General features: G+C 43.6%; 4 protein-coding genes across 4 annotated transcripts; 2 read left to right on the top strand and 2 right to left on the bottom strand.

The window, feature by feature from the left end:
- Positions 1–3,013: 3,013 nt before the first annotated feature.
- C922_04765 (hypothetical protein) lies at positions 3,014–3,331 on the top strand (the record flags this gene model as incomplete). The annotated part of the gene is made up of 1 exon (XM_008820344.1): positions 3,014–3,331. One exon carries the CDS (start codon positions 3,014–3,016, stop codon positions 3,329–3,331), a length of 318 nt encoding a protein of 105 aa, XP_008818566.1.
- A 1,059-nt stretch (positions 3,332–4,390) lies between these two features.
- Positions 4,391–7,200, bottom strand: C922_04764 (hypothetical protein; the record flags this gene model as incomplete). The annotated part of the gene is made up of 4 exons (XM_008820343.1): positions 4,391–5,982; positions 6,170–6,607; positions 6,750–6,837; positions 7,039–7,200. 4 exons carry the CDS (start codon positions 7,198–7,200, stop codon positions 4,391–4,393), a joined length of 2,280 nt encoding a protein of 759 aa, XP_008818565.1.
- A 2,836-nt stretch (positions 7,201–10,036) lies between these two features.
- On the top strand, positions 10,037–11,533 carry C922_04763 (hypothetical protein; the record flags this gene model as incomplete). Its single annotated transcript, XM_008820342.1, has 1 exon — positions 10,037–11,533. The coding sequence occupies one exon, from the start codon at positions 10,037–10,039 to the stop codon at positions 11,531–11,533; it is 1,497 nt and encodes a 498-aa protein (XP_008818564.1).
- Positions 11,534–12,655: 1,122 nt separating this feature from the next.
- C922_04762 (V-type proton ATPase subunit B) lies at positions 12,656–14,351 on the bottom strand (the record flags this gene model as incomplete). Its single annotated transcript, XM_008820341.1, has 2 exons — positions 12,656–14,031; positions 14,243–14,351. The coding sequence occupies 2 exons, from the start codon at positions 14,349–14,351 to the stop codon at positions 12,656–12,658; spliced, it is 1,485 nt and encodes a 494-aa protein (XP_008818563.1).
- Positions 14,352–17,009: the final 2,658 nt, after the last annotated feature.

Here is a 17,009-nt window from a genome sequence, read left to right as displayed (position 1 = left end):
TATTTATACACAGTTACGCACTCGTTGACGCGGGTCTCGCAAGGTTGCAGGCATCATGTCGTGGGCATGAGCTCAAAATTTTAACTCAACAACCAAAGCTCGCGTAATCATTCGCAGGGGGTACGTGAGCTTATTTTATTCATTCATTTATTTTATTTTTTTTTTCTGGTTTTTCCACGTTTTTCCACCTTTTTTCCCCCTTTTTTTTTTCTTTTTTCTTTTTAAATATCTGCGTTTATCTCCTCACGCAGAAATGAATAAAAAAAAAAAACTTTGCGAATATGTTACAATTTTTTTGCAAAAAAGAAACCGAATTTGCCAAATCTTTGCCGTTAAAAGTAACCACTCCCTTCTGTCACCAGTAGACTATGCTTTTCCCCTTAAAAAAAATAAAAAATAAAACATGTGACTATTGCTTATGCGTGTTAAACAAAGGAAGGGGTGATAAATTGGCACAAAAGCTTGTGGAAATATATATTTGTGTGTATGCGTGCGGGGCTATACATGCGCTGGGATGTATATATTATATATAATATATCACATATTGTTATACGTTCCTGTATCGCGGGCCCGTGGGGGCCATTGTACGATATGTTGGAGGGCACATGAACTGGGCGTGCATGTGTAAGTTCCACACACCGCTTTTTATTCAGCGCGGGATCTGCTTCCTATCTGCATTTGCGCTTGCTTGTTTTTTTTTTCTTTTTCCCCTGTTTTACTTGCTCCTTTTCTCTTCCATGCCAACGAATGTGCGCGCAGTATGCCAGTTCTACTTGATTACCTCTTACCACACATACCTTTGCATTTACTCCAAAGTGAGCATCACCATCAGGTGATTTCTGCTTTTTTTCTTCTTTTCTTGGCCACTACATGGATGCCATATGGAGCGCGTTGTGTTGTCCCTCCACTGCGCCTATTTGGAAACATCAAACCTTTGTAGATATTTAACAGATGGGGAGTAAACACTCACAGGGTTCACTAAGTAGATTTATTTGCATTTTCTTGCATTCGCTTGCATCAACTTGCATTTACGTGCGCGCCCCTTTGTGCCAGCTCCTCCACACCGGAAGGATCATACCCATACGTCTAACGCGAAACTGAGCAGACGTGCCAATAGGTAGGAATCTGTGAAAAGAAACTAGTCCAAAATGTACACACGTGCAAAAGCACATGCGCTGGCATATGAGCACATGTCCTTTGGTGGATGTATAATACCCGTACCAGTGCGTACATGCGGGATAGTCTGCATGCGGACATATGTGGATGCATAAATCAGTGTCAAAATTTGGCAAAGTGGTGATCATCGCACGCGCTGTCATTAAGCGTAAAGCAAACTGTCGCATTCCCATGTAAAAGCCCAAACCCCTCAATTGTGTAACTTTGAGGGACCACATATATGCCCACAAAGCATTGGGCCTCACCTTGTGCACTTGAAAGCTCCGCGCATGAAGGCAACCTGTGTGGGAAGCTTTTCCTTCCAGTTGCACATTTTGATCGCCTAAAAGAAGAGAAATTAACCAATCGTGTAATTTTTAAAAAGGATTTTTTTTTTCTTCTTTTGCAAAGGATATTGTACTCCCCTTTTGCTCATTTTCAAGTAAACACACCGGTTCGTTTTTTACCCAGAGGTGTAAACATTTGGTAAGAATTTTACCTAAGGAAATTTCCTCTCTTCAATTTAACATCGTCACATTTGTCTTACTTTTACGCGAAGAAAGAGGTGTGCGGAAAATTCAGGCAATGTGTTTCAAATGTGTTGTTCAGTTATGTCCATTTTTATAAGCTGTTCCTTTTTACACATTAAAGGTTATTTATTTTTTAAGCTGATGGTACACCGTTGGAGGAATTGCAATTCTGGCTCCCTTTGCAAATGCGCCCCCCTCTTCGCATCAAAAATTCAACATATCGCAATGGTAAATATATACATTTAAAAAAAAATAAAGCGGGAAAAAATTAACCTTAAAAGCAGGTACATTTTGCTCTGCTAATGCATTGTGTTGTAACCTTCTGCCGCTTTATTGAATGTTATGAGTAATTCTCTATTTTGCTTGGGGAGGAAAGCATATGTTCACGTCAATCTTTCCCCCCACATTTCAACCAAAGTAAACTTCGAAGAGGTACCATTTGTTCTTTTCACATTTTGACAATTTTGGAAAAGTTAAAACTTCCGTAGTGAGTTATGCCTGCTTCTAACAAAGGGAAAATTCTTTTTTATCCTACAAAAAGTAATTCCATCACGACAACTACTGGGAAAAAAAAAAAAGAAAAAGAATATCTCACCGACGTGAACTCCGTACCAATGTAAACGTCACACAAAAAGAAATCTTCAACAAATAAACGAACATATGATAACCACATAATTGTGGCAGGAGCCCATATTTTTGGAGCCAAAAATTGGATTAAAAACTACCTGTTTCCCTGTGAATATGGAAGTCGCACACGTATACGTACATAATTAGCAAATTGGCCGAATAGCCATTTTTCACCTGGTCTCTGTTTACCTGAACAGGGATGGTAAAAAAATGGACTTTTTCGGAAAAAAAAAAAAAAAAAATTCCCCGAATTATGCAAGCCAAAAGTTCTTTTATTTTTGCTCCCAAATGCTACGTAAGGGAAACACCGTTTTGAATGAAGAATACGTCTAGAAAAGCGGCAATCGAAGAGACCACCATCCAGGGAAATTTTTAAAAATTACCGTTTTTGCAAAAATACTTTGAAGTGCTACAAAAGAGGGAGAAAAAATTAATGCCATATTATGGACGATGTGCACTTGCAGGACAGCACACAACCAGTAGTGCGATCATGTGAATGCAGAAGTTTACCGCCCTTGCCCGTGCACTTCTTACCGTAAGGGAAACACTGGCGAGGTGAAAAATGTACCTCTCTGTGAATATATACATCGTCCACATAGCACTGCTTACATTTCGGGACGGACTCGATTCCTAGCGGAGGGTACACCGTCGCGAGACGCATCTCAGCGAAACGCTTCTTAGCAAAACGCCCCTCACAAACAATGAGCAACTCGTGCAAGTTCCTGTACAGACAAGTCATCCGCTCCTGCAATAAAACCTTCAACGCCGATGTGGAGGCTAAAGTGAGCGTGTTAACTGGAGTGAAAAATATGATCAGGGAGCAACTGATAACCAAGGAAGAGAAGGATATAAAGCAGCAATTAATCGAAGCTAACGATTTCATTAAAAATAATATCATACAGGCAGTGTATAATAAAAACACTGGGAATTATAAAGTTGAGCTGAAAGAAGAACAAGTCAAAAAGGGGTCCATAACCCTGGGAACAAAGTTCGAAAATGATAAGTTTCCCATTTGCTGAAGTTGGAGGGGAACATTCAGTAGGGAAAATTAACCATTCTGAGCGTCGTTAAAAGGAATGCCATGTGGGGGGGAAAAATCACATAACCCTTTTGTACCCCCAGTTCGGTGCCTTCTTTCGTGTTCCCGATGTACACACGTCTTATCGCGGTCGCGATTACGTCAGATTACACCCCTTTTTGCGTCGTTCCTTGGCCACCCTCCCATCACTATTTATGCCATCTCATATTTTTTCTCGTAATAAATGCATTCATGTGTAGCACCTCATTAGTGTAATTTCAAAGATGTAATGACAGCACGGCGTAAATGGAGTGAAAAAAGGGGCAACGATGGTCAACACGGCGAAGACGGACAAGCCACCTGCGCACACCGCGGCACACCGCTACACACGTGAATGAAAGCCTAAATTAATTAAGGACCAAAAATAACAACTAAAAAAGGATGAAGCGTCCAACGAATTTTGTAAAATATTAAAAACGAAAACGGTTTTGTGAAATGCGCGAAATGAAGCGGCACCACGATGGAGACATCATGGAGAGCGCATCGCTATTCGGATTACCGGCCAAGCCAGTACCCCTACAAACTAAATACAAAAACAAAGACAAAAGAAAAAGAAAAAACAAAACTAATAAAAAAAACAAAAAACCAAAAAAAAAGAAAACATCAAATTGGTAAAACGAAGAAGAAAATTTGCTCAGCGCGTAAATAGACCCGGCGGACAGCGCAGAACTGTAAGTGGAATGGCTGCACCCGGATGGAAATGTCATTTCTACACAAGGAGGCATAACCATAGACCATTTTTTTTTTTCAAAATGGGCTTGCCCAATTATACCACGGGAGGTTACAAAATAGAAACACTTTCGCACAATACTGTGGATGGCCATATCTTCAAAGGGGTTAACTGCTAAGAATGCCATCTCCCAAAAATTCCAAACTCATTTGGGAAAAACGCCCTCTAAATGTGCATAAGAATTTCTCCTTACCCCATACGCATTTGCACCCTATTACGGCATCTTCATATGTTCACACAGGTGGACATCTCATTGTGAGTGACTACACCTCACTGGGAGAGGACAGCCCCGACGACGAAAAGGACAATTGCTAGGAAACCTGACAAGGCTGAATTCACCCCAGAGCTAATCATTCTATTGATCTTCTGTATGTTCTCCTTCTGAACATCATCGAAATCGTTTAAGGACTCACAAGTTATGTTGGGGACGATTTTATTTCTTCCCACACACACCCCTACAGTCGTTGTCCCAACGATCTTATACCCATTTTTACACCTGAATTCTATTTTCTCCCCCAACAGGTAGAAATTTTTTTTAGGACTGAAAGAAATATTGGGTTCATTCGAAGGCTTAACACAAATTTCATTGTCTGTGACGTTATATTTCTTTTTAATGCTCCTCAATTCTGCCTCCTTTTCAGCAATTAACGCCCCTTCCAATAGCACGGACGGGTTTGGCCTTTCGTTTAAATTGGCACAAATGCTCGTTTCTACTCTTACCCATTCGTCGTAATCGCCTCCACGGTCACTGCTCTTAAAGTTATGCTTTAATATGTCCCGCTCGTGTGGAAGACTCTCCAGGTTGCCATCCCCTGTGGGGCTGTCTCCTGGGAGTGTATCATTTTCTGCGTTGGCGTGGACATCTTGATCAAGTTGGGCATCTTCACGAAGTTCACCATCCTGACTAAGCTGACCGTCCTGACTAAGCTGACCCTTCTGATCAATCTGACCGCTCTGACCAATCTGACCATCCTGACCATGCTTGCCATTTGTATCCTCCTTCCCTGCATCGTCGATGATACTCTCCGTTACGACTTCCGTTGGTGTTTCCACTAATTTTTCGGGGGGAACTAGCAGCTCATCTCCCTTGGGGATGCTCCCCCCGGGTGGAGCTTCATGAGATGGTTCCTTTCCCTCCATCCGTTTCGTGTCGCTTCCTTCTCCATCACCGCTTCTTCCTCTTTTATCGCTGCTTTCTTTCTTCCCTTTGCTTTTCCCCTTCTTCTTTTCCAACTCTTCCTCAAAATCGTCGCCCTCGTTCTCGTCTGCCCCTTCTCCATTTAGATCCTCCTCTTTTTCCGCCCCTTCCTCATCACTCAAGTCGTTAAAATCATCATCCTTTTCTGCATCCAGCCCCTCACCGCTATCATCATCGTCGTCGAAGTCTTCGTCATCCCCCTTCGCTTTCCCCTTCTTTGCGTTTTCCTTCTTGCTCTCTTTCCCGTCACTGCTATTCTTTGGTTTTTTTTTTTTTTTCCCACTCGATTTTAATTCCAATAGGGACAGAAACTCTTCATTCCTAGCAATACTTCTCTTTCCATCCGTTCGGAGTACATGAGAATTGTGGTAACCACTCGGTTCGCTTTGTCCGTGCGTCCTGTGCACGTCAATGACTCCGCCAAGTTCGACTCCCATCTGCTCACGTGGTTCCTTTTTATGACGCCTTCCGGCGTCCCCTTCCTTGTGCTTCCTGTATTCATGCTTGTAGGACAGCCAGACGCAGTTAAAGTTCGTCTTCTTTTTGCTATCAAAGCTTTTATACAGCTCCTCCATCATGTAGCATGAGCCCTCGGAGTTGAACAGCTCGCACGCGCGGACGTCCGATCCGATATCCGAGCCGAACACGTTGATGTTGAGGTATCCTTCAAGAGGGGCGGGAAAAGAGAAAAATAAGAAAATGAAAAGAGGAGCAAAATGGAAGAAACAACAGAATGGAAAATTCACTAACGCGCAGACATCTCTCAACGGCGCCAACTGTGGTGACACCCTCCCCCCCACACACATCTCCGCTCGTCACAAACGGCGAAGAAAAATCACTCGAGGAGATACCTTCATTTTCGCATCCGTTCATGGTCAACTTACACTCAGTGTATCTGGAGCATTCCGTTTCTGCCAAACTTTTGCAATTCTGGAAGCATGTCTGATAAGAATGATCATAGAAACAGTTCCTACTCTCCGTACATTCCTTCTCATCTTTTATGTTAAAACATGGACTGTTTATTTCGATTTGCCTGTCATCGTTGTGACTATGGAAGGACTTAAAAAATTCATCATCATTGCTGTATTCGTAATCGGTGATTCCTCCATTGATGTAAAAATTTTCCCCTTCCCTGATGATTTTTTCACCTTCTATTTGGGTGGAGGTGTTAACATGATTCAGCTCCCCTTGGTGGTCACTCGGTGCCTTCCCGCGCTGCACATTCCCCTCGTGTCTTTGCTGCGCGTTCTGTTGTGCTTCTCGACCCTTCCCTTGGAAGAATGAAAAGGCTTCGAAAAAAAAAAAAAAAAAAACATAAGATAGCATAGCATAACACAGCATAACATGACATAGCATAACATAATATAGCATAACATGCATGCGGCGCCGCCTCCTATGGCTAAAACTAAGCGGGGGGCCCCTCGCCCTTACTCGATCTAAGGTTCGGGTGCTCATCCTTCCCCTCCAGAGTGCTTGTCTCGTCGAATGTTTGGGATGTCTCCCCTTCTTCAGTGTCATCCTTCCGGAAAAAAAAAAAAAACACAAACGGGCGTATTTGTACGATCAGGCCAATTCACAGATATAGAAGCACCTCTACATCCGTGTGTGCACGCGACAGGTGAGCCGCAGAAACACAGAGCATGCTGCATAATTATAAACAGTTGTATGCACACTTTTACACTGTGACATGACTCCACGCGCGCCCATGCACGTTGCAAACCTCTGGGGGGTTTCCTTCCTCCATGGTGGCTTCCCCTCCCCAGGCGGACTCCAACTTGTTCTGACCGCCAAGGGGCGCATGTCCCCACTTGACCTGTCTCGCCCGCAACTCGACATTATAACAAAGCAAATGTGCTATTATTATTCCCCATAGTAAATTCATTTTGTTCTGTTCTATTCTATTCTGCTTTCTTTTGTTTTATTTTTTTCCGTGTGACAAGTGAGACTCTCTAAGGGCGTGGTTTAGCCTTATGCAAAATTGCACAACCAGAGACCCCATACATGCATTTCCGCTGCATACAACATGTGCGCTCTCGTATGGTGCGCGCGCTGTCACGTGGTACACGTGTACTCCTGTGTTTAGCCGCGGATATGCGGCTGCTCTGGCGTCCGCCGCGTTGCGAAGTTGGCGGTGGTTCAACCTTTTGACCGCTTCCGTCGCTTTGGCCGGTTTCGTCACTTTTGTCGTTTTCGCCGCTTTCGTCGCTTTCGCAGTTGTGTCTGTGCCTCCGGTGTGCTCCCTTGTCACTTCCTCTTTATCTTTCCCTTTCGCAAATCGATTGGCGTAAAAATGGCAGCAAAAAAGGAATATGAACATGTAGGGGGCAGGAAGTGCACGCATAACCGACCATTTTGACCCTCTCGACAACCACGCAAAAGAGTAGGCAAAGAACTATGCTTATTTCCCAGAAGAAATGGCCACCCACATGGTCATATTGCACGTTGTATCTTTTCACTTAATGCACGCGAAGTGCATATTTGGCGCGCGACGTACGCGGAAGAAGGAAAAGAAAAAAAAAAAAAAAAAGTGATAACAACCGTTTAATTCATACCAAGTGTGGGTATAATCTGTGCGCAGACAGGAACTGCTAAATTTAGCCATCCCATCTTTCGCAAAAAAAAAAAAAAAATGCCATTTATTCAACAGAACATTTCAGGGAAATACCTTCTAAATTTAAGTGAACTCTGTTACGCTTCGCGGCGTTGGAATGGGGCCTCCGTTTTCGCCCCCCGTCCGAATTGTCCACCCGATTGATTCCTTTGGGTGGAATCCCCCATTTCACCGCACTGCTCCCGTTTGAAGCGCCCCTCCTGGCCTTCCTCCCCAGTGCACGTAAGTGCTACAAGGCCTCTTCAGTTATTCCCATCTTTTACGTACCTTGGAAGACGGCAAGCGCCTCTATGCGTGGGGAGCTCCAATACTAGATGGAGCACTTCGGTTATTCCTGTGCATTGAGTTACTTTTCCACGCACAGCTCATACATTGCGCTCACGCCGTCCCATCCCCCAAAAAATGGCTCTACCAAAAATATATGGACAGTTTCAGTGGAGGGAAAAATAAAGGGTTCACCCGGAATGCTGTAAATCTCCCCTCATGGGGATGAAACTGTCATAGCGTTGTGGGCGATCTAACCAAAACGCAAATTATGATTGAACGAAAAAAGTGGACAAAGCTTCATAATTATACTCTCCGGATGGAGTAACTTAAAAAAAAAGAAATGTTAAAACGGAACAAAGCAGCGTGAACACTCTTGCAACGTTAGTTGTTCCTTTCCACGGGATGTTTTATGCCTCACGCTATTGCCATTTTCGCTGCTTGCTTATTTTTATTTACTGGTTCTGCCTGTCTGCTGCGCTTCCTCTTTTCTTTTTCCCGCAAAGTTGAAAAAAGGAAGAAAAATCTCATTAAAATTAGTTAAAAAATGTAAAAAAAAAAACGGCGCGAGGGGCACTTCCATTTCAGTTTAATACAGAATGGCAATACAACCTCATCTAGTTCCTTTCCCCTTTTAATGACACTACCCGCTCCCCCAAATATGTGGACTTGTCCAAAAGCATATACAGCAACCGGACATCGCCTCGTATTTTATATATTATTCTCAATTGGGGAAAGTGAGAGGGAGGTGCAAATCCTCACCAAACAAATGCAGGTATACTTTATACAACGTGCTATTATTTGTACAAGCAGAACTGCGGCAGCAAAATTCATGTATATATATACCTATACATTTTAATCTATTATGCGTTAATGCATCCAAGCGAAGAGCCTCTGTTTTATGTCGCCCAATTTCAAATAAATCAAATGAAAAAAACTTGCCGAGGTTTTCCATTTTATGCGGCATCTTTTATATGCTATATTGAAGGTGCTTTTCAAATGGGCGTTTTTTCTCTTCACTTGTACATTTTTTTTTTTTTTTTTTCCTTTTTAACGAGTTTGAAATTAAATTAAAAGAAATTAATTTATCTTTTAAGGCAGTTCAGCCAATCCCGCGAGAACGATTTTTCTCTGTTTCTCTCATTTTTTTCATTTATTTTCATTTTTTCGAGCGCTGAGCAAGCATATTGTACATTACATATGCAGCCCTGCGCCGCTCGTGAATGCCTCCCAGCCTGGCCCAAATGGACGAGCAGCATTATCCAAGCGTGTGAGTGTATATGCATATATAAATACGCATAAATATGTATATATGTGCACATATAGGTATTCACGTATATATACATTTATGTATGTTTACGTGCGCGCACCGTAGCTGTTCCCCACTGCGAGCACATATGGGAGATTCAAAAGGGAATTTACAGATATAACCAACCGGAACGCTTTTGCTAAGTTTGGACGAACGTGGTCACCCAGTCTTCGGCGAACGTTTGCCGCTAGCCCCACTTACCCCCTCCATGGCTATTAACCCGGGGCAGACCGCAAACAGGAAGCAAAACTTAGCGAAGTGAAACAGAGCAGTTATTACCAGATCATGACAAAAATAGCTAATACGTAACGAACTCAAGTGCACAGCACAGCATACCACTCTTACGCGACAAACGGCAAATCGCAAACTCCAAACTGCCAATCGCAAAGCATAAATCCCAACCAGAGGCCGCCGCCCCAACACACTGTACAAATCTAATTTCCTTCCTGTACGCCCGTGTCTACTGGCTACCCCCAGAAGTAACGAACTGAAAAAAAAAAAAAAATTTATTTCTCGTTTTTCATTTTTAAAGGCATGAAAGAATTAGTGGGAAGATCGCGAAATGAAAGGAAGCTCGATGGAATTTACAATAAACAAAGGGACGCACTCCTGCACCAGTACAAAAATCAGAGAGAAAGAAACAATGACATATATGCCAATTTGAACAAAAGGAAGGCCAATGAGACTATTCCCTTCCCAGAAATATACGAGAAAAAAAGAAAAACGGATAAGCTCAAGGTGGTGGACACATCCAAACAGAGCAACCAAAAAGGAGGAGGCAATGTGAAGGGGGAAGAACAAACCAAGCAACGACTGGACGACGAAAATGCAAAGAACAAACGAAGTAATAACAACATTACTCTATATAAAGGAATCCATATGATTATATATAGGTATATTTTTTCAAAAAGCAAGTTCGTCAAAAGTGTAACCTTATTCATAAATCTCTGCATTAACTATCTTAATAATCAAAATAAAAATGTTTTCTTTTTTGCCTTTGACAAAATAGTAAGGATATTCCTTCGAAATTATATCCACGATGATGATGGACAAACAACATCACACAGCATCTACACCGTTTATAGTGAGGACGAGCTGCATATAAAATGCATGGTCTCTCTATTTGACAAGGTTATTAATAGAATTATAGACAATCGATTCCAAATAATTGCTAATGCTTGCGCGTCGGAGGAAGCCGAAAATCCTGTTGGGCACTCTGCCAACAGGGATGATGCGACGAACGAATCGCCCCATGGTGCGACGAATGGGTCCTCCGATGCTGACGCAGTTAGTCAAACCTCAAAGCACAATGGCGAAGAGGAGATGCCCAAGCCAGTGACCCCCCAAGCAACGGAACAGCCAAGTACAATAGTTCTCACCAAACAAGAAAAAAAATATCTCAAGGCCCTTAAAATTAGGGTATACTACCTCATCATTCTGTACAAGCTTAATGATAATTTTGTTTTCAATAAATTGATTAGTATATATAGACAGATTTGGGATGAGCTGCTGAAGGAGTATGAGCATTTTGATGAGGCCGTATGTCAGGAGAGGAGAAATCCCGCGCCGGGGGGGGAGAACACCACATCGTGTGAAGCGGATGGCGCTACCACCTGCCATGCCACCGATAGCGCAGACGAACTTCTGGACGACGAAAACTTCCTTAACCTCCAAGACAAGTGGACCCTACCGAACGATTATGAACTGTTTAAGATTAAACGAAGCGCATTCGTTAAGTGTATGTCCAAAGTCTTTAACTTTATCCATGTGAAATGGGCCAGCACCTTGGTGGAGAGCCTGTTGCTAGATGTGTATTTTAAAAAGCACATTTTTGATACATGTGATGAAATAGTTATTGAGAAGCTTCAGACCGCAGCGAAAGTAAATATGAACAAAAGAAAAAATCCTACTCATTCACCCCATGTTTTATCCATAGGAGAATCCCTAAATCCGGTGGTGGACGCTCGGGCCGAGAAAATCGTGTCTCTCCATGGCTCGCACGTTTGGTCCACGAAGCAGATGGAGCGCTAGTCCGCGCCTCTGTGCATATAGTTACGCCTTTTTATGTTTTTTTCCCCAGTACAGAGAAGTAACTTTTTCTCGACACAAGCAGCATCCGGTTATCTTTTGTGCCAATCGGCATGCCCCATACATGTTGCCATTTTTTTTTTTTTTGTAAATTCATTTTTGCGTCTCGTTTCTCAGGTGCCGCCCACCGCTTCGGTTTGATTTCCTCTCTTTTGTGGCCGCGCCGTCCGGCCGAATTTGTGCATCTTTCCGCCCTGTTGGAAGGTGCCTGTCTATTTTTTAACGTCAACTTAACGGTGAACTTAATGGCCAATTTGATAGCCAATTTAACGGCCAATTTAATGGCCGTTTTTAGTCCCATTTGAGCCCAACTTTCGCGCGAACAAGTTCGGGGCAGCCGAGCGGGTATATACCCCCCATGTCGCCGCTACCACGACAACCGCGTCTACCGACACGATCCGGACGATAGTAACTTTTGAGGGCTGTGTATTTTGTCATCTTATTCTATTTATAAAATTAAAAACATATTAAAAAAAAAATTAAAAAGGGGAGAACCATGGGATGACGAATATGCAGAAAGGGAATAGTAAAAAAATAAGGGGCTAATGTTACAAAAAAGGGGAGGAGGGGAGGACAATAAAACGTGGTGAGAGAGAGAGAAAAAAAAAGGCAGTTAGACATACCTACAGTAGGCACGTTTATGTGTAGGTCTATATGTCCTACTTTCGCTGAGGAAGCATAAAGGGAAAAGACCCCCCGCCCGAGGAGTATTATAAAAAAAAAAAAAAAAAAACAAATTCGCCCATATTGCGATATGCACACGTAACACATATTGGAATGGGTAGATAGGGAAAAGGAGTGCCATGTGTTTTGCTGGGGGGGTAAATCAGGAGATGAATCCTAACACACACGTAAGACTTCAATGGAACAATGACACAGTCTGTACTCCCGGCGACTCATCCAAGTGCCCATTCCACATGTCCCTTCCACCACCGCGACTCCTTCGCAGAACTGGGGCGACTGCTACGTCGTTCCGTTGCCCCGATTGTTGTCACTTTAGCTGCTCTGGTTTCTATCCCGCTGCGCACTTCGCTTCGGCGCTGAGGCGCTCCGGGCCCCTCTGGCCTAGCCGGCGTGGTGGCGCGGGTAGTACTTGGAGAGGATGTCCGACTTGATCTTCTTGAGCATGTCCTCGGGGAAGATTCGAAGCAACTCCCAAGCGATATCGAGCGATTGGTAAATGTCCCTGCACTCATAAGTGTTCTGCGTGATAAACCTCTTCTCAAATTTGTCCAAAAATTCCAAGTACAATATATCATCATTTGAAAGGGCCTCTTCCCCAATAACTGCCTTCATAGCCTTCACATCTTGCGCAATGGCATAATTACTATACAGCTGATCGGAAACGTAAGGATGGTCTACTCGACTCATATTCTGTCCTATCCCACTTTTCATAAGTCTGGATAAAGAAGGCAACACATTGATAGGAGGATAAATCTGCCTATTGTATAAATTTCTGTCCACGAAGATCTGTCCTTCTGTTATGTACCCTGTGAGATCTGGAATAGGGTGAGTAATGTCATCATTTGGCATAGTCAGAATTGGGAATTGGGTTATGCTTCCATTTCTTCCATCAACCCTTCCAGCTCTCTCATATATTGTGGAGAGGTCACTATACATATACCCTGGGTAGCCTCTCCTGCCTGGCACTTCCTCCCTTGCAGAGGACACCTCTCTTAGCGCATCAGCATAGGAAGACATATCCGTCAGTATTACAAAAACGTGCATCTCCTTTTCAAACGCGAGATACTCTGCCGTCGTTAATGCTATCCTAGGAGTGAGGATCCTTTCGATGGTTGGATCGTTGGCTAAATTTAAAAAGAGACAGACTCTTTCCATTTTTCCATTTTCCTCAAAATCTTGTCTGAAATATCTAGCCGTTTCCATGTTCACTCCCATGGCACCAAACACGACTGCGAAATTGTCATCCGAGTGATCCAACACATCTTTTCCTTGTACGAGGGATGCTTGCCTACATATTTGTGCCCCTATTTCGTTATGTGGCAATCCTGCTGCGCTAAACAGTGGGATTTTCTGTCCTCTAACGATGCTATTCATGACATCTATGGTTGATATTCCCGTCTGAATCATTTCCTTGGGGTACACTCTACACTGTGGATTTATTGGATTTCCATTTATGTCCAAGTAGTCATCGGCGAGGATGTTAGGACCCTTATCGATTGGCTTCCCACTGCCATTGAATACTCTTCCCAGCATTTCGTCGCTCATTGGCATTTTGAGAATATCTCCACTGACTTCCACATAGCTGTTTTTGTTGTCTATTCCACTGGTTCCTTCGAAAACTTGAATTACTGCCTTCTTCCCGCACACCTCCAGGATCTGTCCCTGCCTCGTGGAGTTGTCACTCAAGTGGATTGTGACGATTTCGGAGTACTTTGGGAATTTCACATCTTCTATGATGACTAGAGGTCCTTGCACGCCTATGGGTGGTGGTGGTGGATGGGAAAAGCGGCACAAGAAATTGGGGGCATGCATATAACGATCTTCACGCGTATAAAGACGTGTACGCGTATATTGGTGTTCACGCGTATAAAGCTCTTCACATGTGTAGGGGGTCCCATTTCAACCTCGAATAAATAAGAAGTTTGAGGGCAGTCCCCTCGCTGCTTCCGCGCAGAAGAAGATGCCTACCAGAAATGGTCTTGTACTCGAGCCTGGGGCACACCTTGTAGTCCCGCAAGGCGGCCATCGCGTTGATCCGCGAGGCCTCCACTTTGGTGGTGATCGTTTCCTTGCTCATGTTGTATCACAATCGGCGATGTGGCTCAGGGGAAGCGGCGCATACGTGAATAGGAAATATGCTGGACCCACGTGGGTAGATACTAAGGAGCACGTGATGTCTCGGTCAGCATAGCGCAGCGTGCGCCCACCGATTGGAATGAATTCACGGAAGAGACTATGCTTCGAGATGTTCGTACTCAAATGGGATTTGCCGTGTAGAACCCTGGACTGCCTCTTCACCTCGCCGCAGGTTCATCCAACGTATGCAAGCGTACAGCACGTGGTCCCACACGCAACGTGTCAGTAGGCAATATGCCGTGGCCGCACGTCGTGCAAGTCGGTTGGCACTGTAACAAAGGCAGGATCGTTATATGCGTATTCCTCTCTTAACGCATCAAGGAGTCACAAATGCGTGCCGATCAGCAATAATGGCAGAAAAAAGAAGGCTGAAGAGGGGGGTTAAAAAAGGGAAGTTTCTTCGTGCATCGCCGTACGCAATAGGGGAAAAAATGAATTAAAAAAATGTAGATAAAAAGGGAAAACCTCTATGTTACGTGCCCATCGCATTTATAGTGCTACTGCGCTGGAAGAACTTAGCGAATATGAACGAACTGACGATGGCGTATGCTAAAGTGAATGAATTAAAAGGACGAAAAAAAGAAGAAAAAAAAAAAAAAGAAAAAAATAGAGGGGTAAATCTTCCTAAATTCGTTTACGAATTATTTTTCGATGCCTGTGTTTAGCGATGAAGAAAGAGCACATTTTGCCAAGTATTGCATTATGCTATACCATTCTGTTTTTTTTTTTCTTTTTCTTTTTTTTTCCCCGCTTCTTTGTGTTTTCTTTTTTCTCTTCTTTGCGCGTAGTACTTCAGGAGCGTGTATGCCTAAAGGGAACGCATCATCGTAGGGGTCGACCCTTCTTGAGAGCCTCATCCAACTCTGTTGTACTCCCTTTTGAGCTTTTATGTGATAGTACCGCTGTATCTCCCCTCATGGGGTCTCCTTTTTTCCGTCGTATCTTTTTCATTTCATTTTTTTCCTTTCCCTGGCTCAACTGTTAACACCTCTGAATTTTCTCCTCTTCCTTTTTTTTCTTTCCATTCACAGCCCTCGAAGTGGTGTTACATGTTCCCTGCAGGCGAACTGCGTCCACCTTGGATTCTCTTTCCAGCACAGACACACGACTTGTTTTTTTTTTTTTTTTTTTTCTGTGTGTGTGAACGTATGAATCTGACACGTTAAAAGTTACTTCGCACATCGGTACGTACCTAGGTTCTGTTTTGTGTGTGCCTCTCATTGGGGACTCAATCCAGTTGTGTAACTTCCTATCACCACGATCACACATGCGTAAAAGAATTTTATGCAAGTACAAGAGAGCGGGGGTAGATGTCTCCTTTTGACGAACATGATGCATTTCTAGTCGGGATGAGGAAAGGCGCCCCTCCCTTTTTCGTTCCTTCCAGCGTAAAGAATTTCCTCAAGAAGGTCAAACCAAATTAGTTCATCTCAATTTGGTACATGGAGTTGGGGGGATAGACATAGACAGTAGGAGATAAAAAAAAAAAAAGAAAAAAAAAAAAAGAAACGTGGAGACGAATCAGCTTCCCCCCCTCCCCAGTCAGCCCCCACGAACTGTAAAAATGAGCACCTTTGCTATCCCCCTCAAAATGTACACACATACACATATATATATATCTATATAGTGTATAGTTTCCTCCATGCGTATCCATTTTTCCTTCCTTGGACGGAATGACCTCTTTGCGTACATCGTCGGAACAGCTGCTACGTTTTCCAATTGGGCACCTCTTAGGGGGGGAAACCTACCAGTGGAGCGACACTTGCTAAGGACCATCCATGTAGAAGTGAACTTTCCCGGGTTGGTTCACACAAAGGATTGGTAATCTTTCCAAACGCTTTTCTAATACGTAAAGAGGGGGTAGGGGGGAGGCACACCTAAGGGTTAGCTCTACTATGGATGAGATCCCGATGTGTATAAAAGGGGTTTATTGCGCCAGGGGGAAAGAAGTTAATCCCCCACCTAATGACCTATTCGCAGCTAATTGGGGAGGCCAATCTTTACCACCTCCCACATGAACATATCTACTTCAATTGGGACGGTTTTAAAATGTCCCTACGGACTGCTTTCTCGGGGAGATCTGGGTCGGTCAGACCCGTTAAACGTCACCCCCGCGGGCGCTTGTCCCATTTCGCTCCCTCAGAATCGCCAAGAAGTAACAAGGAACTCCAGAGGGAAAATATGGCCATTCCTTCACTTAAGGAAAAATCTGAACCTTTTGGAAAACAAATGGTCAAGCGTCGGTGACAAAAGGTATCCTTTTTTTTTTTTTTCCTTCTTTTAAACGGAATCTTGTCGCATAGAAAAAGCGTGGTTATCATATTAATACACCTGGCTAGCTATCCACTTGTATTTTCTCCCCTAATATATGCGCACCAAATGGCAACCTGCGTAATTGTGCCTTTCATTGAGGCTGCTTCTCGCTGGAACGGCGGTGGGGATGCAAAAATGTGAGCCGCGCGCCGGGGAAAGTAGACCCCCCTTCTCGTGTGCGCAAAATGGCTTATGTGTGTATTTTGTGTATGCCTGTCCAACAGCGCGGACGCAGAAACGCGCACGGGAATATCTTCACCGCTTCGCACAGGGGTAGCTACACATA

The sequence above is a fragment of the Plasmodium inui genome (genome assembly GCF_000524495.1).
Source record: "Plasmodium inui San Antonio 1 unplaced genomic scaffold supercont1.29, whole genome shotgun sequence".
NCBI classification, from domain to species: domain Eukaryota; phylum Apicomplexa; class Aconoidasida; order Haemosporida; family Plasmodiidae; genus Plasmodium; species Plasmodium inui.
Note: the sequence above shows the minus strand (reverse complement) of the source record. Positions and strands in the feature narration are given on the sequence as shown.